This window comes from Vipera berus (assembly GCF_964194415.1).
Source record: "Vipera berus genome assembly, chromosome: 4".
Lineage (NCBI taxonomy): Eukaryota > Metazoa > Chordata > Lepidosauria > Squamata > Viperidae > Vipera > Vipera berus.
In genome coordinates, this window is record NC_138206.1 from 72,409,472 (window position 1) to 72,437,416 (window position 27,945).

A 27,945-nucleotide genomic window follows, 5' to 3' on the forward strand; every position below is an offset into this window, starting at 1 on the left:
GATGGCTTTGCCTGCCCTGGCGCACATCAGGAAAACAAACGTGGGCCTCGATTCCCACCTGCTGCCACAGATGAATCCTCGGGGAGGGCGCGCACCATCTGGCCGCTTTGCTTTCCCCTTTGCATTGCACATCGGGAAGAGGAGAGGGGGAAATCTCTCGAGCCCTGGGAGGGAGGCAATGTGAGGGCCGTGAGGGGTATCGCAAGCTCGCGGGGGGAGGAAAAGAAGATGGACGTGAATGGACGCAAACACCTACCTGCTGAGGGAGTGGATGGCTCTGTCCCCTTCAGGCTCGCGCTTGTTTCTGGGGGAAGGACAACATGGTTGCTGCACAATGAGTCCCAGGGGAGGGCGGGGCCTCACTCTGCACCTGCTCTCTTTGCGCAGCCTGGTAGGTTCCTGCAGCAGCATGTTTTCCGGCAGCAAGTAAGCTAGGAAGGAGCAGGGGGGAGGTGGGGGGAGGCGGGGGGGGGAGGAAGGTGACGCCACATACCACCAGCCACGTGCTCGCATACCACCAGTGGTATGCGTACCACTGGTTGAAAAGCCCTGGGTTAGACAGCAACACCACCAGATTGATTTGTAACTGGCTGACCAACCACACTCAACATGTAGTCGTCAATGGAATTGCATCTACATGGAGGGAAGTATGCAGTGGGGTACCCCAAGGGTCCGTCTTAGGTCCAGTACTTAGGCCCTCTTCAATATCTTCATCAATGATTTGGATGAGAGGATAGATGGGGAACTCGTCAAATTTGCAGACAACTCCAAGCTGGCAGGAATAGACAACACTCCAGAAGATAGGCTTAAGATACAGAAGGATCTTGACAGACTTGAACATTAGGTGCTATCTAACAAAATGAAATTGAATGGTGAAAAAAGTAAGGTTCTACATTTAGGCAAGAAAAATCAAATGCACAGGTACTGTACAGTTATTAACTGTGAGAGGGATCTTGGATTTCCTAGTGCAAAATCACTTAAATAAGAGCCAGCCCTGTACTACAGCTTCCAGAAATGCCAACACAGTTCTAGGCTGCATTAACAGAGGGATAGAATCATGATCACGTGAAGTATTAATACCACTTTACAATGCCTTGGTAAGGCCACACTTGGAATACTGCACCCAGTTTTGGTCACCACGATGTAAAAAAGATGTTGTGACTATAGAAAGAGTACAGAGAAGAGCAACAAAGATGATTAGAGGTATGGAGGCTAAAACATATAAGGAACGGCTGCTGGAATTGGGTATGTCTAGTTTAATGAAGAGAAGGACGAGGGGGGACATGATAGCAGTGTTCCAATATCTCAGGGGCTGCCACAAAGAAGAGGGAGTCAAGCTATTCTCCAAAGCACCTAAAGGCAGGACAAGAAGCAATGGATAGAAACTAAGGAGAGAAGCAACCTAGAACTTAGAAGAAATTTCCTGACAGTTATAACAATTAATCAGTGGAAAAACGTGCGTCAGAAGTTGTGAATGCTCCAACACTGGAAGTTTTAAGAAGAGTTTGGAGAACCATTTGTCTGAAATGGTACAGGGTTTCCTGATCAGGGGGTTGGACTAGAAGACCTCCAATGTCCCTTTGAACTCTGTTATTCTATTCTATTCTATTCTATTCTATTCTATTCTATTCTATTCTATTCTATTCTATTCTATTCTATTCTATTCTATTCTATTCTATTCTATTCTATTCTATTCATGTACTGTTGATGTTAGTAGCTATAAGGAAGAGCGTCTACTTGTGATATGTCATTAATAATATAAATGATATACTTGCTCCTTCACAACTGTAAGATTTGCATGTGCAAGAAACAAAAACAAAATTCACTGAGATGAGACTAGAGTAGGCATGGCTTTCTCAAAATGCAGAAACAAAAAAAGCAGCTAAATAGTAGAATAGAGAATAGAGCTGGAAGGGACCATGGAAGTCTTTTAGTGCAACCCCCGGCTCAAGTAGGAGAACCTATAACATCTCAGACAGTTGACTATCTAGTCTCTTCTTAAAAACATCCAGTGATGGAGCACCCATGATTTCTGAAGGCAAGCTGTTCCACTGGTTAATTGTCCTCACTGTTAGGAAGTTTCTCCTTAATTCCAGGTTGCTTCTCTCTTTGATCTGTTTCCAACCATTGTCCTGCTCTCTGGTGCTTTGGAGAATAATTTGACCCCCTCTTCTTTGTGGCAGCTTCTCAAATACTGGAATACTGCTATCATGTCACCCCTATTTCTTCTTTTCTTTAGACTAACCATATCCAGGTCCTGCAGCTGTTCTTCATATGTTTTAGTTTCCAGGCCTTGGATCATCTTAGTTGCTTTTCTCTGAACTTTTTCCGAAGTCTCCACATCTTTTTTGTAGTATGCTGACCAAAACTGGATGCAGCATTTCAGGTGTGGTCTCACTAAGGTTTTATAAAGCGATAATAATACTTTTCGTGATCTTGATTCTATGCGTCTGTTTATACAGCCCAGGATTCCATTAGTTTTTTTGGCTGCTGCTGCACACTGCTGGCTCATAGTCAAGTGATCATCTGCTAGGACTCCAAGGTCCCTCTTACAGTTACTGTTTTTGAGCCAGGTCTCCCCTAATCTGATTTTTCCTGCCTAAATTCTTTGCATCAGTCTTCACACAAAAAGAAATGACTGCCCAACATACCAAAAAAACTACTGCAAAAGACAAACTAGAAGCAAAAATTAAAATAAGCAAGAAAATGTTAAAATGTTAATCTGTCGGGTCCTTTGCTTTTCTCCACATTAAAACTCATTTTGTTGGACAGGGCCCATTGTTCAAGTCTGTCAAGATCTTGCTGGATCCTGAACTTGTCTTCTGGAGTGTTGGCTATTCCTGCCAGTTTAGTGTCATCTGCAAATTTGATGAGTTCCCTTCTATTCTCTCATCTAAGTCATTAATGAAGATATTGAATACTGGGTCTAAGATGGAGTCTTGTGGTACCCCACTGCTTACTTCTCTCCATGTGGATAAAGTACCGTTGAGGACTACTTGTTGAGTATAGTTTGTCAGCCAGCTACAAATCCATCTGGTGGTGATGTTGTCTATTCTACCTTTTCCTAGCTTATCAAGCAGTAGATTGTGGTTTACTTTGTCAAATGCCTTACTGAAATCTAAGTATACTATGTCCACAGTGTTTCACTGATCTATTAATTTGGTCACTTTATCAAAGAATGAAATAAGACTGGTTTGGCATGATCTGTTTTTAACAAACCCATGCTGGCTATCAGTTATAACTTTGTTCGTTTCTAATTGTTCATATATCTGTATTTTAATTATCTTTTCCAGGATCTTCCCAGGTATTGATGTTAGATTTATTGGTCTGTAGTTTCCTGGGTCTGTTCCCCCCCCTTCTTGAAGATGGGAACCACATCAGCCCTTTTCCAATCCTCAGGTACTTCCCTGGTGCTCCAGGATTTTTTTTTTGCAGTAGTTTTTTTGGTATGTTGGGCAGTTATTTCTTTTTGTGTGAAGACTGATGCAAAGAATGAGTTAAGCAGCTCTGTTTTCTCCCTATTGCCTGTTACTTCCTTGCAGTCTTCTCTCTTTAGTCAGTTTCCTTGACTGTTTTCTTGTTATTAATATGTTGAAAGGAACTATTTTTATTATCTTTGATTTCTGTTGCAAGTTTTGGTTCATTCTCAGCCTTTGCTTTCCTGACTTCATCTTTGCATGTTCTGGCTGTCTGCTGACACATCTGTCTAATGATAATGATTGGATTACTTTATTATAAATCAGTCACTGAGAAATAATGCAAATGTACTGTACGGTGTACTCCTTTAAAGCGGATGTCAGTGCAGTGAAGTGTTATATAGACATCTTCATGCACTTCTTTATGGAAGACTAGAAAATTAACCCAACATCCAGATTCACATGAACCATTGAGATACAAAATATTTCATACACTGGTTTTGGGATCCACTGATTTCTGTCAAGTGGGTTTCTATGAATATGAAGAACCTGATCTAGCAGAAATACCTTTTAATGGAACAGAGGGCTATGTAAAGCTTTTAAGAGTTGCTTCAATTGACAAAACTTTGATTGAATCACCCCATCAAAGCAGATTTGTGAATCAAAGAGAGGAACTTTTTAAAGAAACAAACTGAATGAGCTGGCTTTCAAGTGCTTCATAGTCTCTTGAAGCTTCATGATATTCTGCCAAATCAATAATCAAAGGAATAAAAAAATAGTATCCCACAATCAATATTGACTTTTTCTGGTGTTTAGCAACTCAGAAGAGGAAGTTTTGAAAAAAAAAAGTTAATATTAATTGAAATAATATATTTTCTATATTGATTCTGTACAATATAGACTGTTGGATAATCTGAAACTGAGCTATCACTATTTTCTTGTTCCTGATCTTTATCCTTTAAGAAGGGATTTACTTGAATATGATAAAAAACTATCATACTGAAAGCCTTATATATATCCTGATGTAACCCGGAAGGATTCATGTTCTTTAAAAGAAGCATTATTCCTCTATTGGCTGCCAACCACACTCAATGTGTAGTCCTCAATGGAACTGCATCTACATGGAGGGAAGTATGCAGTGGGGTACCCCAAGGCTCAACATCTTCATCAATGATTTGGATGAGGGCATAGTAGGGGAATTCATCAAATTTGCAGATGATACTGAGCTGGCAGGAATAGCCAACACTCCAGAAGATAGTGTTGTGATTCAGCATCAGCCTGTGGTTTCGGCAGCTGAGTCTGATGATTCTGAAGAGGAGGAGGAGGAGTTTGGAGAGCCTTTGGTGTCAGAGGAAGGTTCTGATGCACTGCAGAACTCTCAGCCAGGCCCCTCCCATCTTGTTCCTCCTCAGACTCAGCTGTGTGAGCATGAGGGATTGGAACAAGACGATCCACAGCTGACTCTGTTCAGGGACGCTAAGAGCAGGAGGCAATCTAGCAGAGCAGAACAGAGGAAAGCAATGAGGCAACTCGGGAGAAGGCAATGAGAAGGCACGCCTTGGGACTGCTGATAAAAGGGGAATGTGTAGGAGGTGCTGGTTGATGAAGGCAACCGTTTGAAGATCTTCTGCTAGAGTCCTGATCTCTTATTCTTGTTTAACCTTTTGGTTTAAGTCTTGTTTGAACTTTTCGTTTAACTTTTGTTTGAACTCTTTGTAAATAAATTTGGTTGAGTTTTTTCCAGCCTGTTGATTATAAAAAGGGGTTGTCCCTGACATTCAAACAGGGCCGGTCATAGGCTGGAACAGAACAGACTTAAGATACAGAAGGATCTTGACAGATTTGAACATTTGGCTCTATCCAACAAAATGAAATTCAATGGTGAAAAAGATAAGGTTCTATATTTAGGCAAGAAAAACCAAATGAGCAGGTATAGTATAGGTAGTATCTTGCTCAATAGTACTGTGAGAGGGACCTTGGAGTCCTAGTGGACAATCAGTTAAATATAAGCCAGCCATATGTTGCAGCCGCCAAAAAAGCTGACACAATTCTAGGCTGCATTAACAGAGGGATAGAATCAAGATCACGTGAATAGCCACTTCAGAAGGGAAGTGAAACTTAGTATGTTAAATTAATTGGTAAATGTGAGTCATGACATGTAAATAAGGGAGGGTAATTCTGTACGAGGTGGTGTGTCAAGGGGAGGAGAATTTAGATTCTGGCATCCATCCATGAGTGCCGATGCTCCGTTTCTGTTCATTATAGACTTTTTAGAAATAATAATTATGCAGTACTCTTTGATGTGTTTTTTAATCGGAACAATGACATCATGCCAGAATTTGCTTTTTACCAAATGCTTTGGTAAGACCACACTTAGAATACTGCATCCAGCTTTGGTTGCCCCAATGTAGAAAAGACATTGGGACTCTAGAAAAAGTGCACAGAAGAACAGCAAAGATGATTAGGGTACTGAAGGCTAAAACATATAAAGAACGGTTGCTGGAATTGGGTATGTCCAGTTGAAATGAAAAAAAGGACTAGGGATGACCTGATAGCAGTGTTCCAATATCTAAGGGGTTGCCACAAAGAAGAGGTAATCAAGCTATTCTCCAAAGCACCTGAAGGCAGGACAAGAAAAAAATGGATGGAAACTAATCAAGGAGAGACGTAACCTAGAACTAAGGAGAAATTTCCTGAGAGTTAGAAAAATTAATCACTGGAACAACTTGTCTCCAGAAGTTGTGAATGCTCCAAAAAAGGAAGTTTTTAAAAAGAGATTGGACAACCATTTGTCTGAAGTGGTATAGGGTTTCTTGTCTGAGTAGGGGGTTGGCCTGAAGACCTCCAAGATCCCTTCCAACTCTGTTATTCTGTTCTGTTCTATTTTCTGTTCTATTTTAAAAATGAGATGATGTAACGTATTTTCCCTTTCATTGCATCCTGAACATCATCTCACTCATTTTCTCTGCTGCTTTTATCTATGTGCTTCAATAGAAATTTGTTTTAGATTAAAGAGTTGAATGAAAGAGCCTTGGCAGTTCACTCTATTTCAGACAATAACTTTTAAACCCTAGTTCTTCAAATCAGGGACATTTATTTGGAAATAAGCAGCAGCAAACCCCCACCCCACCCCATTTAATCTATTACTTTATATTCAAATGCAACAAGATCTCCACTACCTTGTTGAAGTCATTTCTGAATACTTAGCAAAAATGCTAGAAGACTTTAGTTAATTCTTTTTTAAAAGGGGCAGCCTAAGGGGAGAATATTTATTTATTTATTCTGCAAATAAAAAACCAATTCTTTTATTGTTATTATGGCAAATGAAAGAATAACTGTAGTATGCAAATTTCATTTGCTATATTATAGACAGGGGTAAAAAGTAAAACAAAATATAACATTGATATTAGTGTTACTTTGATACATATTTGGTATTTATGTTAAATGTGTACTTCCATGTCTAAATATCAGATTAATGTAGATGCAATCTTTGGCCCAATGGTATAACCTGAAATGGAAGATCAGTACATATTCATTCTGGGGCTTCAGGTCTTTGCAGCGGTTTTTGCACAAAATTCATCAAATTGGTGGCAACCTTTACCTGATGTAGTAGTTTCTCCCATCTCTGTTTGCCATCATTTCCCAACCATAGGAAGATCCCTGGTTCAAGGTCCAAGTTCCTGAAGGAGGAGGCCAGCCTGAAGACTTGGTCCTGTGGCTAAAAAAGGTAATTCATTAGAATATAATATCAACCCTTTAATACAGTATTAGGTTTTGTGCAGCAACACAGCCTTGGTTCACAAACCCAAGTTTATCATATTACAATATGTTAAGCTATAAATATATTTCCTCCACTCCTCCATACTTATAGATAAGGAGATATTTCCAGAGTGTAGTAAATTTAGTAAGATAGAGAAACAGAGATGGACTCTATACACTGACTCAAAAGTATACTTTTGGAATAGTGCAGACTAGACTAGCATATAGCTTATGAATGATATATTTTACAATTTATATAAGGTTTATTCTTTGTTCAAGTGGCCTAGAGTTAGTATTTTAAGGTATAGCCACTTTATTATATATATCCAGAGCACAATCATTTTTAACCAATGCATGCACTCTGCTAAGATATGACATAACTTCTGGCTGGAGACATATACAGGTACTGTATTGTACAGATAAACAAGGGAACCGATAAGGAAATACCAAAGAGGTGAGCAGTGAAGGGGCTGGGTCAGTGGTGGGGTTCAAATATATGAACATCTGGTTCTCTGTGTGGATGCCGCTTCTGGAAGTTCATTCTGGGCTTGGGCAACAAAAAATTAGCTACCGGTTCTGCCAAACTGGTGCGAACTGGCTGAATCCCACCAGTGGGCTGAGTGCTTAGCAAGTTTGAGTGATGACAGGGGCTTAACTAATTTTAAACATATAGGTGTGATGGCACATCATAGGCAGACTGTTAGCATATGACTGAAACAGGCCTATCAACTGGGCCTGGGGAGGAGGGACCAGCAGCTGGGGAGAGAACTGTATTTAAACTGCTGAAATCTGTAAAGTAGGTGTGGGCTCTCTCTCTTGCTTGCAGCTCAGAGATCCATCAGCCTTTGTAAACACTTTGTAAATAAAAGCATTATTTCCAACAATTTACTGTGAGCTTTGTTTCTTACATTAGGAATGATAGTTCCCTCCTAAAATAAATATCCATACTGGATATGGCAATAGAACACTATCTGTATATAGCCATTTGGCCTAGATTCCCCCTCCCCCCGCAATATTGAGACCAAAAGAGATTTCCTGCTTTTATACTCTAATATGGTTTTCCTAAAGTTTTACATTTTCCTAACTTTCCTCTAATTTTGAATGTTTAACTCTATAGCTTGATGAGGAGTACATATCCTTTTTTCTGTGGTTTCTTGTCAGTGTGCTTTAGCATATCCTGGAGTTGATGAAATGCCTGGCTTCTTGTATATAAGATGTATATTATATACAGTAAATGTCTATTGTACCTCAATGAGATTGATTCTCTCCTCAACTTCAAGATCATGATCAAGACATCCCTTTTGCCAGGTACCTAAGAATCATAAAGCTGGCTCTTTTTACTTCATCTCTGAGGATCTGCAGTTACTTGAAACTTAGACTATGACAGGAATAATTTATACTTGAACAAACATGTAAATGTTTGCAAACTGATTAGTAGATGCTGAGGCTGAGCCTTAAAAACCCTTAAATTTTCAGGAAAAAAGTTTTCAGAACAACACAGTTGTTCTTCTAAAGACTACAAATGGAATTATAATTTATGATTACTCATTTTGGGGGGGAGGGTTCATCTTGATATATATTTTATTTACAAGACAGACATATCAAGGGAGCTGTTAGCTATGTGAAGTAGTCCAGACAAGACACACAACTAGGAGTACTACCTCTATCTTTATTGTAAGGTCACATTAACATAATCTTGCAAAACTGAGAATAGTTCTCCCTCTCCTTTCCTTTTTTACTAGGTAGGGTTCCTTTCTGAAATGTTTCCCACAACCTTTATCCTTCTGTGGGCTAAGGTACTTTTTACATACTAGTTATCCAATCTACAGTTGTCCCTCCTATATCCCAAGGTCATTCCCACATACCATTACATGAGCAAAGTTGTCTTAGTCCTTTTCCACATTTCATCATAGACACCATTCTTCTCATAGTTTATAGCACCTTTATTTCTAAGTAAATATCATAATGGTTGGATAGTAAGTCTTACTAATAGATCTGCAAATGTCTGTTTCTCTATGTCTACATTGTATGGAGTTCAGGTCAGGTTTTTAAATTTGTTTTTAACAAAATATTTAGACAGAATAGAGATGATGACTTCTCTGTCACATATTCTTTTCTACTACGTATACCTAAATATCTTTTCAAAGCAAAGATTTCAAGTCAAGCAATGCATCCAATGGAATGAGACTTTTTTCACTCTCTTCTGTCCATGAAACAGTTTTTCTCAGCTTTTTCTCTGACCCAAATATTCTGGGGTAAAAAAACGTAAAATAAATCCTCTTGGTAATTAAATGGCTAAGTACGTATACAGAAGTGAATAGAAGAAAATAATTATGCCCAGCCCTAAAAGAAGTCAAAAGTAAAGCTAGAACAGTTTACACTACACAGGTTCTAAGCATCTTCTCTTCAATTCTCTTTTACCATGGATCCTTCTTCTGATAGTCTAAAGTCCTTCCTAAAATAAATTTTAATAAAAAAGAATATCTGGAGATAATGTTGTACACATCAATAAAAATGAAAAATACATCTTTTTTAAAAAAAAATCAAAATAATTAAACTATCCATTATAGTTCAATTCCATAATTCCAATTTTAGCAATTAAAAAATTCCTGCACAACAGATTAAAACATTTATTATTCCCCTGATTTTGTTTCATTTCCAATCTACTCAACCTAATCATAACTTGGTATGATCAATTTTAATAACCTCTTTCAGATGTGTCAACCTCTAATCCTATGTTATCTAATGCTACTGAATTTATAAATGTATATACTCACCACATTTGTGCAACAGAACTTTTTAGATGTTGGAAAGACCAAAAAAAAAGAGAGAGAAAATGAATTTATGCTTCCTTATTTATCATACCTACTGCAATATATGGCTTTTAATTATATCATATTAACTCCTCAGAGGACAAGATGTCCTCTACCTTATAAAATATAACAAAATCATAACAGCAAGAAGAGCAGTTATACACAAAACAACTCTTTTAAATACTACGGTTCAAATGAAAATAGCCAAATGGTCAAATGCACCAGTCGATTCCTTAACTTTTACTTTTATAATTTGATACTGCAACTGCTAAAATAGTTTTAAAAAATTAATGGAGTGTCTGTGATCAATATCTATGAGCAAAGTTTTATTTAAGTATAGTAGCATTAGTTCTTGTTTATGGCTCTAGTCTAAAACACCAGCATTCTTGAAACAGAAAACAGAACAGACTAATGATTAGGTCCTGTAAGTATAAATTAAATTACTTTGGGACGTTTTAGGTATTTCTAAGAGTGAACTTCCTTATTCTTGAAGATACTTCTGAAGATAAACAGCATGGTATCTATCAACAGGGCTTATTTCTCATAGAACGCTCAGAACGGCGTTCCGGCACCTTTTTTTGCAAAAAAAAAAAAAAAAGCTCCCTGTATTGGCTTTAGGAGTAGGCAATCTTGGCTCTTTTTTATGACTCATGGACTTCAACTCCCAGAAATCCTGAGCCAGCCACGCTGAGGGGAAAGAGAGAGGTTTCCAAGCTGAGCCATGCTGGCTCAGGAATTCTGGGAGTTGAAGTACTTGAGTCATAAAAGAGCCAAGGTTGCCTACCCTGCACTAGAGGAGGACATTAAAATTATTTACAAGGTTACTTCTTTAGGAACTAAACTTTTAGAATCTAAAACAGCTAATTCAAAAAAGCCAACAGGAAAGAACCTCACAGTTTTCATCTTCTGTCTTTTGGAAGGTAAAATTAGATAACAAAAAATCTATTTCCTAGGTAAGTAAGATATTATTTGCAAATAGGATGGCAATAAACAATTTAGGCTGCATTTACATCAGGGCTTTTCAACCTTTTCAGAAATTGTACCACTTTTAGGACGTGACAATATTCAAGCACCACCAGTGCTTAACAAGGTGTCAAAAACTTGATGACTAAAAAAAGGGGGGGGGTATTTTGGGTTTCATTGGTTAGATTCATTTATTGTTATAGAAATGGCTAGTTTATAATATTATAGAAAAGCAAAAAGTTGAGGTTCAATGTTAATGCTTCCTTCTACTCCTGTAACAGAGGAAGTCAGAAGTCAGTGCCTTTTCTTTTTCCCTTCTCCCCCTCACTTTTCCCCTTTTCTCTTACCCTTCACTCACAAAAGCCCCCCCACTCACTCACACTTTGCTCACAAAAGCCTCCAGTCACTCTCACTCACTCCTCCGTCTCTTTCAACGGCACCTTGTTCAGTCTCTCCCCCACTCACTCCGTCTCTTTCAAAGGCCTCTTGCTCACTCGCTCACTTACTGCCCCGTTGCTTCCAAATGCCATTTGCTCATTCACTCACTCATTTACTTCCAAATGCTTCCATACACCACTTGCTCACTCACTCACTTACTGCATTTGGAAGCGATGGGGCAGTAAGTGAATGAGTGCTGGTGCCAGAGGCCATCAGCTGTTTGGCGCCGAAGACCACTGCAATGAGGAACACAGCTCTGCGTCAGGGTTTGGAGCAGCTCTGGGTGGGGGCTCAGCACGGGCCGCGGCATGGCAACTGTGGGGAGGGGAATCCCCATGGCAGCTGTGGGGAGGGGAATCCCCACGGCATGTGGCTCCGAGCCACAGGGGCGGGGGTGCAAAGGACGGGCAGTGACGCCGTAGCAAGACACCGGCATCACTCCCAGTGACAGCACCTCTGAGTTCCGGCACCTTTTTTTTTTTTTTAGAAAAAAAGTACTGTCTACCAACATCAATAAACTAACCAAACCTCACCTGCATCTCCAAAGCTTTCTATTTATATTTCTGATTTTTTAAAAAATCTGTGATTTTTTTTCTCAAAGAAAGGAAGTTCGGTTGCCCAGAAATCTTGGTCTCCAGAATGGTAATAAAAACATTTATATTTTCAGTCCTACTTATTCAAAGCATACCATCAGTCCACAATTTTCATTTCCTACTAATGGTTTTGTTCAGTTTTCTCCAAGAAGATTACATTAGCAAACATACATGTCATTTTCTCCCTATAGCTGTATTTTTGTGGTCTATACAATATTAAATAAAGCTTATTCTGAAGTATATATGGGGGTATTTTTTTACAACAAATTTTAATTACTGATACTACAGTTACTGATGAATTATGTGGAAAAATGGACATACAGGTAGCTCTTGACTTATGACCACAATTGAGCCCAAAGTTTCTATTGCTAAATGACAATTGTTAGGTGAATTTTGCCCCATTTTATGACCTTTCTTACCACAGTTAAGTGAATCACTGTAGTTATTAAGTTAGCAAAAGGGTTAAGTGAATCTGGCTTCCCCATTGATTTTGCTGATCAGAAGATCACAAAAGGTGATCACATGACCCTGGAACACTGTAAATAAATATGAACCAGTTGCCCAGCATTCAAATTTTGATCATATGATGATGGGGGTGCTGCAATGATCGTAAGTTTGAAAAATGATCATAACTCATTTTTTTTAGTGATGTAACTTTGAATGGTCACTAAATGAACTGTTGTAAATTCAGGACTACCTATATTTTTACATTTAAAAAATACACCCATGCTAAATTTACTTAATAATAAATAGCCCAGCAATACAGGGCACACTGAATTATAGTACAGGTAATCCCCGAGTTGTGAATGTTCCCTTAGCAAATGTTTGAAGTTATGCGATAAGCGTCCCCTAGTGCTCATGAGCAAGTCCCAAAATTATGAATGTTGCCGCACCACAGCAGTCATTCACCCTTACAAATGACCGCAGTGGTACTGCAACACCCACCCTGGTTATTCCCTCCCTCCACCCCACCCCGGGTCTCCCTAGGCACTAGGCCTTCAATACTCACCCTGTGAAGAACGAAACTCTTTGCTTTCTTGGCTGCTCCAGTATTGTTATAATTTGCACTATATAAAAAAGGTAGTTGTTTTGTTATCCATTTATAACAAAACTTTTTAATGATTTTGTTTAATGATTTTGTTTTGGTCTAACAAAACTTTTTTAGGTGTGTTTTTATAATTTGTTCTGTATGTCTCATTTGTCCTTATCAGCCATGTTTATCTTGTATATTTCAAACAATATTTCACCATTGCAATTAATGATTATGCTTCTTGAACATCTTAGTGCGTGACTAGCTTTGTAAATCGAAGGATATTCAGTTTTGATTCCAATTTCTCTATCTTTAACTAATACCTTTCTCGGGGTTTTACAGTTTTGTGGTGTTGTGGGAGCCTCATCAGGAAGAAGCCCTCTTTCATCGAGAACTTTCAAGATCAATGATTTGTTCAAAGGCTATATGTTATAGATATCGTTGTCTTTCAATATCTGCTTCAGGGCAGGAAGTGAGTATTTCCTTTTAAGGTGCTCATACTTTGGGATAACCTCCTTCGTGATCTTTTGCGGCTTTGCGGAAGCCTCATCTGGAAGAAGCCCTCTTTCATAAAGATGTTTCAACATCTCTGGTTTGTTCATAAACCATGCATCATTGATATCACTGTCTTTCATTATCTGCTTCAGGACAGGAAGCAAGTATTTCTTTGCCATAGACATATTTTTTAATATAGAAGATGTAGCACAGCTACAAAGCAGAGCAATCAACTCAGCCTTTCTGAGTTTATAGAAGTCCCACAAGCCTCTCTGTTTTGCGATGGCACGTAATTCACGAAGAGTTTTATTTTCCATTTTTATAATAGGACCAGTCTGTATATCTGGGGCTGACGCATCAACTAATAGTTCATGAACAGTTTTGTTGTCCATTTTATATAATGTACAAAATAATTTTAATGCAAGTTCAACTTTGTGAAAATGATTGTTTTATATATTCGTAGGGGCGGGGGTAATTCTCAAATGGACCAATCAGAGCTCTAGTGAGGGGTGGGCAGGGCTAATTTAAGTCATGTGTCCCTGTTTCGACCAATCAGAGCTTGAGTGCAGGGTGAGTGGGGCTTAGCCAACATTGTAATACAAGTCTATGGAGCAGGGAAAAATCTCAAAATGAGCCAGAGTGTAAGGACCCACTTCAAAACCTCATCCCAAGATAGCAGGACTCTTGGAACAGTTTCATTCCAAAAGGAACTTTTATTAGGAGAAGCTGATAGCAGGCATGGAAGGCAGCATTGAGGGTTTCCCGCTCAGATCAATAAGTTAAAAGAGCCTCAAGCAAACCCTACCCCAATAGATCATCCGGTCAGTTCAAATGAGCCAATCCCCAGGTGTTAAGTCTGCTGTGGGAACGGTGCTGATAACAGAGTCCATTCCCATGCCTATGAAGATGTTGTTGGGTCTTCGCACCTTTCTCTTCTGTAGCAAGAAATAAGCCAGATGGCCAGAGGCACATTCCTTTCTCACCCCAAGTTGGTATCAAGGGGAAACAGTAAAAAGACCAAGCAGATAGAAACAGCAGAGAGGATACACTGTAGTGAAGCAAAAGGAGAAATAATGAACCCCATAGGGCGTCCCCCTTCCCCCTCAGGAGAATGACAGAACCCAAAGAGAGAAGCCAAAAAAGGATAGAACCAACCCCCCCGCCCAACAGGAAATGGGTTCAGACACAGAGGGTCCAACTCTCCCTACTCACCCTGACCCATTTGTGGTTCAGGCAGATGCAAATGATGTAGCTGTGGGGGTTGTTATTGCAAAAGAATGCCCATGGTCTGTTACAGTCATGTGCCTACACCTCTAAAAAATTTATTGAGACTGAACAGATGGGTGGTATGGGAGAAGGAGACGTATGCACTGTGGTGAGCTCTGCTTACCTGGAGGCACTTCTTAGAAGGGGCAAAAACCTAATTCGAAGTGTGAAGTGCGCTATATTCCAGGAGGAAAAAACTTCATGGTGGAGGCTCTGGCCAGATTGCCTCAATATACGTAATAGTATTAAGGCCGAATTGGTTTGGCCAGTCATCCCCTTAAAGCAGCTAACAGCCCCAATAACCAGGGAGCCTGAGATTCCAAATGAATTGTGTAAGAAAAATAAAGAAGAGCTTAAGCTTTGATGAATGGCTTGCTGACGATAAGAATGACTGCACCATGTGCGATGGACTGGCTTGGGTTGGAGCCAAATTGTATATGCCCACAAGCTTGAGGAGTACCATTTTGAAAGTTGCTCATGATTCTAAATCAGCAGGGTACTTTGGATTTGTAAAAACCTTACACTTGGTTAAGAGGCAGTTTTGGTGGCCTTCTTTGAAAAAAGACATTGAAAACTATGTGTCCAGTTGTCCAATCTGTGCAGCAACAAAGACAAAGAGACCACCAGGGAAGCCTACAGGACTTTTGCAAACTGTGGCCAGCTCCCAGGCTCCGTGGAAAGAAATATCTATGAACTACCTGAAAGAGGGGGAACACTGTTATTTGGATTGTTAGTAATCTTTTTTTGAAACAGATGCATTTTGTCCCTTGCCCCCAGTTTTTCTCCACAAAACCATTAGCTAAATTTTTCATGCAACTCATGTATAGGTTGCATGGTGCCCTTGAATATATTATTTCAGATAGAGGAGTGCAATTCACATCACAATTTTTGCAGGAATTTTTGAAGCTGTTAAAAATTGCCCAGGGCCTAAGCTCCTATCACCCCCAGACTAGCGGTATGTGAGAGAGAGCCAATTTGGTGCTAGATTAATTAATTAATCAGTTGCTAGATTAATTACCAACAAGGCAATTGTGCTGACCTTTTGTCTTTTGCATAACAATTCTCAGCATAGTAGCACTAGGTTCACCCCATTTTAAGGTGGCCTCTGGTCAAGGGAAACCCCAAATATCCTCCTTAGGAGAATGGGTAGTACTACTCCAGAATACTTGTCCAGTAGCCCATAAGGCACTGGAAGATAAATATCAGGCACGTAAGAAACAAGCCAACAAAAAACATGTGAAGCCAAAAGATTTTAAAGTGGGTGATAGAGTTTACCTCTCCAAAAAATATTTACAGTCCACCCAACAGTCGAAAAAACTAGGTCCTAAATATGTGGGCCTTTTCCCCATTCTTGAACTAATTAATCCAGTCACTGTACAATTGGAGTTGCCTAAGAATCTTAAATGTATTCCCCTGTGTTTCACTGCAGCTTATTGAAACCAGAAACAGTATCACCTCTTCACCCTGCACCTAACATGCCACCTGTGCCCATTTCAATTGAAGGAAAGCAGCATTTTGAAATTAAAGTAATTCTAGATTCAAGGAAACATAGAAGGAGGGTGCAATACCTCATTGTGTGGAAACATTTTCCCCCTCACAATCCAAATGGGTGGATGCTAAAAATGGATGCACCTAAACTCATCCAAACCTTTCACAGAAAATATCCTGACAAACCCTGAATGTTTTTGGGTATTTTTTAGAGATGTGTTGCATTGTTTTACCCGTGTATCTTTTGTTTTGTGTTATATGGCTAAAGCCTCTGTTATAGGAAGCCTAATGTTAGTCAGCTTGCTGCCTGCTGCCATGAAAACAGGGGGAAGGGGGAACAATGGAAAAGCATGCAGGAGGAGACAATGGAAATGTTTTCATGAAGCTTTGCAACTGCAAGCATGAACTTTGCTTATCTCTTCAGGGTCATTTTTTCAGGCTTCAGAATGCAAAAGGGAGAGACAAAGTGCCTGAATCACAGACTTTCCCAAAACATCTGGCCATTGATTGAACTTTGGTTGCCTAGCTACCAGGGGGGTGGGCTCTAGGGATTGTTTCAATTTGATGCTTCATGTGGTTTTGTTCCAGATCTTGCCTGACTTAGCTGTAATCATCTAATTCCTACTAAAAGCACATTTTTTCTATTTCTATGAAGCCAAAGGTTTTTCTTTCCTAGGAATTTGATAGAGGCAGCACTGACATTTACTTTCATTGTTGAATAAAAGGGATATTAGCACTAAGCTTAAAAATTTAAAGAACTGGAAATAAATGACAAAAAGTTAAATACTACTCTGATGCAAGATAATTATAAACAAATTAAGGGACCAGACAAGTTTGGAATATTAGGACTTTTACTATAAGATTTTGGAAATAATTAGATAGTCGTTAGTGGAAACTAATTTTTTTTAATTTTAATTCCATTTATATCCCGCCCTTCTCCGAAGACTCAGGGCGGCTTACAATGATTTTGTCTATCCTGTCATAGCAGAAATCTGAGACTGTTGTTGTTGTTGTTAGCTGCGAAGTCGTGTCCGACCCATCGCGACCCTATGGACAACATTCCTCCAGGCCTTCCTGTCCTCTACCATCTTCTGGAGTCCATTTAAGATCACGCCTACTGCTTCAGTGACTCCATCCAGCCACCTCATTCTCTGTCGTCCCCTTCTTCTATTGCCCTCGATCTTTCCCAGCATTAGGCTCTTCTCCAGTGAGTCCTTCCTTCTCATTAGGTGGCCAAAGTATTTGAGTTTTAGCTTCAGGATCTGGCCTTCTAAAGAGCAGTCAGGATTGATCTCCTCTAGGACTGACCGGTTTGATCGCCTTGCAGTCCAAGGGACTCGCAGGAGTCTTCTCCAGCACCATAGTTCAAAGGCCTCAATTCTTTGGTGCTCAGCCTTTCTTATGGTCCAACTTTCACAGCCATACATTGCAACTGGGAAGACCATAGCCTTGACTATACGCACTTTTGTTGACAGGGTGATGTCTCTGCTTTTTAGTGTGCTGTCTAGATTTGCCATGGCTTTCCTTCCGAGGAGCAAGCGTCTTTTAATTTCTTGGCTACAGTCCCCATCTGCAGTGATCTTGGAGCCCAGGAAAATAAAATCTGTCACTACCTCCATTTCTTCCCCATCTATTTGCCAGGAATTGAGAGGGCCAGATGCCATGATCTTGGTTTTCTTAATGTTAAGTTTCAACCCAAGTATTGTACTCTCCTTCTTCACCCGCAACAAGAGGCTCTTTAGTTCTTCTTCACTTTCTGCCATTAGAGTGGTATCATCTGCGTATCTTAGGTTGTTGATATTTCTTCCGGCAATCTTAATTCCAACTTTTGATTCATCTAGCCCTGCCTTTCTCATGATGTGCTCTGCATATAAGTTAAATAGGCAGGGTGACAGTATACAGCCTTGCCGGACTCCTTTCCCAATTTTGAACCAATCAGTGGTTCCGTGTCCAGTTCTCACTGTTGCTTCTTGACCCGCATATAGGTTTCTCAAGAGACAAATAAGATGGTCTGGTACTCCCATCTCTTTAAGAACTTGCCACAGTTTGTTATGATCCACACAATCAAAGGCTTTAGCATAGTCAATGAAGCAGAAGTAGATGTTTTTCTGGAACTCCCTAGCTTTCTCCATGATCCAGCGTATGTTGGCAATTTGATCTCTAGTTCCTCTGCCTCTTCGAAATCCTGCCTGTACTTCTGGTAGTTCTCGATCCACATACTGCTGAAGTCTAGCTTGTAGGATTTTAAGCATGACTTTACTAGCATGAGAAATGAGTGCAATGGTGCGATAGTTTGAACATTCTTTGGCACTGCCTTTCTTTGGAATTGGGATGTAAACTGATCTTTTCCAATCCTGTGGCCACTGTTGAGTTTTCCAAATTTGCTGGCAAATTGAGTGTAGCACTTTTACTGCACTGTCTTTTAAGATTTTGAATAGCTCAGCTGGAATACTGTCACCTCCACTAGCTTTGTTGTTGCTCAGCTTTTCTAAGGCCCACTTCACTTCACATTCTAGGATGTCTGGCTCGAGGTCAGTGACCACCTCATTGTGATTATCTGGGACGTTAAGCTCATTCTTGTATAGTTCTTCTGTGTAATTTTGCCACCTCTTCTTAATCTCTTCTGCCTCTGTTAGGTCCCTGCCATTTTGGTCCTTTATCATGCCCATTTTTGCATTAAACGTTCCCTTCATCTCTCCAATTTTCTTGAAAAGATCTCTGGTCCTCCCTATTCTATTGTTTTCTTCTATTTCTTTGCACTGTTCATTTAAGAAGGCATTCTTATCTCTTCTAGCTATTCTCTGGAATTCTGCATTCAATTGGGCATATCTTTCTTTTTCTCCCTTGCCTTTCGCTTCCCTCCTTTCCTCAGCTATTTGCAAAGCTTCCTCAGACAGCCATTTTGCTTTCTTGCATTTCTTTTTCTTTGGGATGGTTTTGGTTGCTACCTGTTGTACAATGTTGCGAACCTCTGTCCATAGTTCTTCAGGCACTCTGTCTATCAGATCTAATTCCTTAAATCTATTTGTCACCTCTACTGTATATTCAACAGGGATATGATTTAACTCATACCTGAGTGGCCTAGTGCTTTTCCCTACTTTCTTCAGTTTAAGCCTAAACTTTGCAAGGAGAAGCTCATGGTCTGAGCCACAGTCAGCTCCTGGTCTTGTTTTTACTGACTGTATAGAGCTTCTCCATCTTTGCCTGCAGAGCATATAGTCAATCTGATTTCTGTGTTGACCATCTGGTGATGTCCATGTGTAGAGCCGTCTCTTGGGTTGTTGGAAAAGAGTGTTTGCTATGACCATCGTATTCTCTTGACAAAATTCTATCAGCCTGTGCCCTGCTTCATTTTGTACTCCAAGGCCAAACTTGCCTGTTATTCCAGTTATCTTTTGGCTTCCTACTTTAGCATTCCAATCCCCCATGATGATAAGAACATCATTTTTTGGTGTTAGTTCTATAAGGTGCTGTAGGGATTCATAGAACCGGTCAATTTCATCCTCTTCAGCACTGGTGGTTGGGGCATAGACTTGGACTACTGTGATATTGAATGGTTTGCCTTGGATTCGAACTGAGATCATTCTGTCATTTTGAGGATTGTATCCCAGTATTGCTTTTCCTACTCTTTTATTGACTATGAAGGCTACTCCATTTCTTCCGAGGGATTCTTGCCCGCAGTAGTATACCTGATGGTCATCTGAATTAAATTCACCCATTCCTGTCCATTTTAGTTCGCTGATACCTAAGATGTCGATGTTCAGTCTTGTCATCTCTTGTTTGACCACGTCCAGCTTTCCTTGATTCATGGATCTTACATTCCAGGTTCCTATGGAGAAAAAATCTTTACAGCATCGGAGGGGCTCATCTTCCAGCGTCATATCGTTTTGCCTTTTGGTACTGTCCATAGGGTTTTCATGGCAAAGATACTGGAGTGGGTTGCCATTTCCTTCTCCAGTGGATCACGTTTTGTCACAACTCTCGGCTATGACCTGTCCATCTTGGGTGGCCCTGCACGGCATAGCTCATAGCTTCATTGAATTACGCAAGCCCCTTCGCCACGACAAGGCAGTAATCCATGAAGGGGAATCTGAGACTAGACTAGTCTAAAACAGGAGCTGGAAGAGACCTTGGAGGTCTTCTAGTCCAGTCCCCTGCTCAAGCAGGAGAACCTATACCATCTCAAATAAGTGGCTATCCAGTCTCTTCTTAAAAACCTCCAGTGATGGAGCGTCCACAATTTCTGGGGGCAAGCTGTTCCACTGGTTAATTGTTCTCACTCTCAGGAATTTTCTCCCTAATTCCAGGTTGCTTCTCTCTTTGATCAGTTTCCAACCATTGTTTCTTGTCCTACCCTCTGGTGCTTTGGTGAATAATGTGACCCCTTCTTCTCTGTGGCAGCCTCTCAAATACCAGAATACTGCCATCATGTCTCTCCTATATAATATTTTACTGAAAACTTATATTGGTACAGAAGAAGCAAAACCAGCTCTGATTTTCCCACTCGAAGGCTTGCTTAGTTAAACAATAAACTCCCAAACCAAGCTATTGCCTTGTCCCATGGGGTTTAAGCAGGCTGATGGGTCTTTCATCAGAGGTGCTCCTGCCACACACCTAACTGAACCCATATGGTTAGAAATGGGTCAGCATTGGGAAATCATCCATTTTGTGGTGGTCCCAAAGATGACTGAAGCAGTAATTTTGGGGCTAGCATGGCCTGTCAAATGGCGTCCTCACATCTGGTGGGAGGAGGGAACGCGCAAGTTAATAGGACCCTCCCCACCTGAGACTGATGATAAAACAAAGACACTGGCCATTGGAAGTCCCGTGAAATCCTAAAACCTGTAGCCAAAAAGTTGCGGGGGATTCAACTTGTCCCTACTGAGTACCAAGATTTGGCAGAATACTTTAGTGAGAAGGAATGTGACATCCTCCCCCCACACCAGGCTACAAAGTGTTCTATTGAAATTCTGCCCGGTGCCAAGCTCCCCAAACCAAGGATGTACTCTGTGACACCCAAAGAGGTGAAAGAACTAAGAGAGTACGTTGATAAAAACTTAACGAGGGGTTTCATTGAGCTAGCCAAATCACCCATGGCCGCTCCCATGCTTTTCAAGGAAAAGAATGATGGCTTAGATTGTGCATCGATTTCTGTTCTCTCAACGCTATCAGTATGGAAAATACATACTCCCTCACCCAATGAAAGTCATGTTAGCCCACCTGGGTAAAGGAATTTTTTTTAACAACCTGGATTTAAGAGAAGCTTATTATCAGATCCGGGTTAGGGAGGGAGATGAATGGAAAACAGCCTTTAATTGCCCTTTGGGGAGTTTCCAATTTAAAGTGATGCCTTTTGGACTGCAAGGGGCCCCTGCTGTATTTATGCAATTGATAAATCAAGTGCTCCATGATCATTTATTCAAAGGGCTTTTAGTTTATCTTGATGACATCCTTATCTACACTGAAACCATGGATGAGCACATCAAATTAGTCTGTGAGGTATTAAGAAAACTGTTGAAAGCTAAACTGTATGCAAAACTGTCAAAATGTGAATTTCACCAAACACACATTGACTACCTGGGGTATCGGATTTTGAATGAGGGAGTAGAAATGTATCCTGCAGGCCAATTTTAACTGTAGATATTTTGTTGAAAGATAAACTAATTGTCCAACATAAAAAGTGTTTTGAGGGGAACGTCATTTGTCTGCTTGCTCCTTGTAAACCTTTGTAGCTTTAGCCAATGCTTTCTTCACGTTCACCCTGGAAAGATGTCACCCATTGGTCCAAGGTCTGGGAAGTAGGTGGCTCCTGTGGGAACTCAGGTATGGGCACAAAATCTGTACCCCTCACTATTTTGAATGGGGTGAGACCAGTACTACTGTGCATAGTATTATTGTAGGCTACAATAATACATTACAGAAATGCATTTTATGTAGCGTTTAAAATTACATTACATGACCAAATATGTAAAATAATACGCACACAGTACATAATTACATATATTAAGGCAAATAATATTTAGTCATTTGCAATAACACATTTTTGTGTTCAATACGTATTTCAGAGTCACAGACATTCCTTTCCACCAAAACAGTCTAGAGTTTTCTTGTACATAAATAGTAAACATTATTAGTTTACTTGGAAGTTACAATGTTTTTGTGTGATCTTTTAAATATTTCATCATGCACATCTGCATTTTTCAATTTGGCTCCTTTTGGATATGTTATAATTACCTAAATTTCAAGCAACTATGGCTATAGTCCAAAATAATTGGTGAGTGCCAAGTTGAACTGATATATCATAAACCCCTAAAAAATTGATTAGGGTTTTTTTATAAACAACTATTGTTCACTTAATATACATGCAAGGCAACTCTAACCCTAAACAAGAAGCAATTTGAGCAGGCATTAGTGTAAAAGGTTTATCTCTCTGCTGCGCTATAGCACAGTGGTTTGGTTCATAGCCAAATCCTAGATTCTTCTCTCTTGGGGGAAAGAGGGATAGGAATTTCACTGTTTTTGGGTTTTTTTCAATTTCAACACAGGAGACTTTTCAGGGGTTTCTCACTGGAACTTATTTCATAGTATTTGCAGATCAGAAGCTAATGTGAAAATAGTATTAGCAGAACATAAATTATGAAAGATAATTATGTACAACTACATAAATTATGCAAAATATAAGCAACTGTAAATATAAGCAACTATATTGACCTCAAAACATGTCAGTTTGAATATAAATTAGAATATGTATTGTAAGAGACTTACAGAAAAGAAAATGAAGTGCAACACAGCATGACTACATTTTCATTCTCCTCTATAAACAAATCTGTATATTAAGTACACAATTTGGGGGGGTTAGATGATTTCTATTTTCCAGTAACAGAACTTTTGTTTATTTAAGCAAGTAACCCTGTTGTCTTGAACAATTTGAATTTGCAGTAGGCTGTTTATAACAGGGCTTTTCAACCAGTGGTACAGATACCACCTGTGGTACATTGGCACCTGGCAGGTGATACACAACCATCCTAGAAAACTGGTAGTGGGGGAGGGGAATGAGCTGAAACAGTGGCAGCACCACACAAGCCTGAGCAAGAGATGGCTGGAGCTGCAGAGCTGTCAGGGCTCAGCAGAAGCGCCAGGATCAGTGACAGGCACCAGCTGGAGCTCGGTGCTGATCCTGGCGCTTCTGCTGAGCCCAAAAGAAGCGCCGATCAGCTGGAATGTTGCAGCATCTCCAGGGTATTGTGTAGTGGGTTCTTGGCCGCATGGTCAGACAACAGGCAATGGACTCAGCATGGCAGCTCTTTATTGGTAGCAGTACCGAAGCGAACAAAGGGGTTACCTGTACCAACCTTATATACTTGGCCAGGTGCACTGGCAGCCAATCCCTTATTTGGGTTTTCTCGCCGAGCGCTTACCAGCCAATCCAGATACATTACAGCACCACCTGATGGTCACAATGAGCTGCTGCTATATTTTATTATCCCCATACATAACACAGGGTCTTGTGATTTACATTCAGATGCTTGGCAACTGATTCATATTTATGAAGGTCACAGTGTCCCAGGGTCATGTGAAGTGACCAAAACCTGCTGCAACCACCCAACAGACGGGGGGGGGGGGGAGATAAAAACCAAACACCTCCCACCCCACCCCCGCTGCCACTCCTCAACAGAAATGCTCACAACAATGAAAACTTTGGACAGGAGGTAGAGCACTGCCGGGCAGGCAGGCAGGTGTCTTGCTCGGCTGTGGCTTGGGGGGCACTTTTTTCAGTGCCCCTGTAACTTCGAATAGTCACTGAGCGAACTGTTGTAAGTAGAGGACTACATGTACTTCATCACTTTTTTCCTTTTTTTTCTTGGTCATCCAAGTTTTTGACAGCTTGCTAGGCGACTGGTGGCACTCAGATGTTGCCATATCCTAAAAGTGGTACAATGGGTGAAAAGGTTGGAAAGCCCTGGTTTACAAAATACAGAGAAAGCGTATGGCTTTATATTTTATTTAATTAACAATTATTTTACTTTACTACACCTGTCTAATGACAATATTTTAGTCATATGATTATTTTAATACAGCTAAGAATGTAATACCAATATAGTAGACAATAAATAATGTCACAGTTTCTCTCTGTATTATTTATTATTCAATAAAGTTTGTGACATGAAATGAACTCATCTCATGAAATACAAAATGCAAACAGAAAAACTATTATTCCAGAGAAACTTTGTCTATGCTGCTAATGGTGGGACAGAGTCACGTTTGTATATTTCTACATCTGTATGCATCTGGATAGGTGGGGGGATGTGAGAATATATGTGGTTATAAGGAGAATTTATATTACTAATTCATACCTGAATGAGAAAGACTATATACCCATGAGTTGCAGTAAGTGCACAGAGCAGACAGGAAGTAATAAATGCACATTCCATTCATACTGCTACTCCATTTACTTAATCTTCCAGTAGACTATACTACACATAGCATAACGTCTAAAGATTATGATGGAAATATAAAAATTGAACTTTTATGCAGAAAAAAATGAGCTGTCAGGCATGGCTATAAATTATAGCAGTCTTCAGAACAGCAATACACTTTTTGGGAGGAAGGCTAAAGTAATAATTGTACAAGATGCATTTTTCCACTAAATACTACAAGTCTTCCACATATTTGCCAAAATCCCTCCAAAAATGCTAATTAATTTATGAAATCAATGAGTTGCAAAAGTTCTTATAAATGGGTGTACTTTGATTTCTACAAACAATATTAAAATACTTAATACTGATAGAAAGATAAAATGGTTTCCACACATACTGTGGTGTAATAATACTAGATGCTCTTTAGCACGCATATATTCCCCACTTCTAAAATGATGGATTTCTTCCTGTCATTCGAAACTCACTGCGGAGACTGATGTAAATCCCAGACTCCCAAAAGACCTTTTTTAATTCCTATATTAAAAAATCACAGAATTCTCCCTTCCTGTCTCTAGTGATTATATTTCTGCCAGTGTAAAATCTGCTTTTCTCTGCCTGCAAAAGACCTTCTTTGAAAAAGTTCAACACTTCAAACTTTTCCCCAATTAGTAATCGATTAAGTCACATTCCTGCATTCAGTTCTACCTAATCTGCAATTGTAAGGCCACATTCCTACATTCCATTTCTGCCTCTGGTGATAAAACTCTTTTCTTATTTACAACCACATTCCTGTCTCTGATTCACATGTGTATACAACAAAGACTTGTTTCATTTAAATTGCCCATGCCTCAAGATATATAGTTTTCTGTCTCCTGAAATTGTCTCTGTTTCAAAATTATGTCTTTCAAGTTATGTCTTCCTGTGATAACCTTTTGTTTTCCCTGTTAGCATTTGTATTTAGCCCTGTCTCCTGCAATTATCTCTGCCTCAAGTTATGTCTTCCTGCAATAATCCGTGTCAACTTTGTTAACATTTGTATAAGATAGCTATGCATTATTGTTTTCTGTAATGACCTTTGCCCTCTTCATTAGCAGTTCTCTGTTAGCATAAACTATGTTTTATTATTTCCTGTAATGACCTTTGCTTTCTTCATTAGCAATTGTATACCATGAGCTATGTTCCCCTTTGACCTTCCATGAGTGTTTTTCCCCCCTCCCAAATGAAACAGCCTAATAAAGAGAGAGTGTCCAGAGGTATTCGGGGGCATAACATCCACCCCGGGCACTTCTGAGCTCCTTCACTTTGAGCAAACTTGTGTTGGTGTCTCAGTCTGTCCTAGGACTTTGCTTCTGAACTATCCGCAGTTCCCAAGTATGACCGTTGGAATTTCCGGCATACTGGGTCGGTGGTAAAGGGCAAGATCCTTCCATATTCAAGGTGTCCACCCTTGCGAGGGTCTCTCCAAATTCTCACCCCTGTCACGGGGCTCTAAGAGTTGAGGCCAGAACCCTGACCGGTCGCTCATCGCAACAACTGGGGGCTCGTCCATTGGATCGCGGCTTCAACTCCACAGCACGACTCCTGTCCAGGCGTGTGCTACCTGCACTCTCATTTTCCACGCACCTCGGAGAAGGCTTCAAATCGTGAGTAAATGGGCTCTCCACTTTCCAAAGTTTCGTCAGGGCATAGGGACGAACTTTTTAATATAGTGCAGAATGCTAATTTTGTTCAAAAACACAATGGCACCATGGTCCATCCTGTAGGAAAGAGACTTTTAACAAAACTTTTACGATATATTAACAAGAATTGTCCGGCTTATCCGGAATCAGGCACTTTGTCTGTTGTAACCTGGGAAAAACTAGGGAAATATCTTCACAATCATCCCAGGGCGCCTGCTGACATTCTGTCTGCATGGCAAGCAGTGATGGCAGCATTAAAACTTTTGCCATCTCCTCTAGATCTGACATCTTCTACTTCTAAGCCTCTTGATCCTTCTTCTGATCTTTCGCCTTCACCTGAAGCACCACCACCCTATCCTTCTGCACCTTCTACAACATCTTCTGAGAAACCTTCCTTGCCTTCTCCATCTTCCTCTGAATTTCTAGACTCCTCTTCTCCAACCTTATTGCCAGGAGGCCAATTAACAAATCTTCTAACTTCATCCGTTTTTCTGATGAATTCTCCTGAAGAAACTTCTCTTTACCCTTTAAGTATAGCCCCGGGAGGGGGTCCCGCAATTCATCAAAATATACCTATGAAATTATTAAAAGAATTGAAAATGGCAGTAAAAGAATATGGTATCCAATCGCCATATGTTAAAGGATTACTTAATTCATTAGTAGATGCCAATTCGACAATGCTACTTTATGATTGGAAAACTCTTTTTTCTATGCTTTTAACTCCTGCTCAATATGTCATCTGGCAATCAGAATACCAAAAAAATGCTGAATCTGAGGTCCGAAAAGGACTCCCTCAGGGTGTAACACGTGATCACTTGTTGGGCATCGGTCAATTTGCCACCTTAATTCAACAGCAAAATTGTCCCCGGCGTGCTTTTGCCATAATACATCTCTGTGCAATGGCAGCTTTACGCCACGTAGATGATGCCTCTGGAGAATCTGCTCAAAATTTTCTTAAAATTGTTCAAGGACCTATGGAACCATATGCTACATTTATTAGTCGCCTTCAATTGGCATTAGAACGACAATTTGATAATAAAGCTGGCAGGGATGAATTGATTATTAAATTGGCTTATAGCAATGCTAATGATGACTGTCAGAAAGTCTTACAACCCATTGCTAACAAACCAGGAGTTACACTTGCAGAATTTTTAGAACTCTGTCGCAGTGTAGGGACAACTTCCTATAAGATGCAAGCACTGGCGGCAGTTATTTCTGCTAATAAAACATCTCCTGAAACTTCTCCGGAAGCTTTTCCTATTACAAGAACAGGGAATTGTTTTAACTGTGGCAAACCGGGTCACTTCAAAAATCAGTGTCGACAACCTGGGGGAGGGGGTGCGCCTCGTGGCCAAGCACGGGGACCACAGCCACCCCCCAACCCAAAGCCAAAAACAGTCTGCCCACGTTGCCGCAAAGGCTTCCACTGGGCTTCACAATGTCGAGCAAATGTTTCCATTCAACAAAATCAGGGAAACTAGACATGGGGCGATCAACCAGCCCCACTCCAAAGGTTGAAACTATTTCCACACTTCCTTTTGATTTGGCAAACACTCAATCTTCAAATACATTTTCATTGCCTGTTACT

At 40.1% G+C, this 27,945-nt stretch overlaps 1 protein-coding gene across 1 annotated transcript in view; it reads right to left on the minus strand.

Annotated features, from left to right (window-relative positions):
- FRMPD4 (FERM and PDZ domain containing 4) overlaps positions 1–27,945 on the minus strand; it is a gene marked incomplete at its 5' end in the record, with an annotated part of 287,687 nt that overhangs the window by 126,818 nt on the left and 132,924 nt on the right. The window contains one exon of the mRNA XM_081326671.1: positions 7,018–7,134. Within this exon, the coding sequence (XP_081182797.1) occupies positions 7,018–7,134 (117 nt within the window). The remainder of the gene's footprint in view (positions 1–7,017; positions 7,135–27,945) is intronic.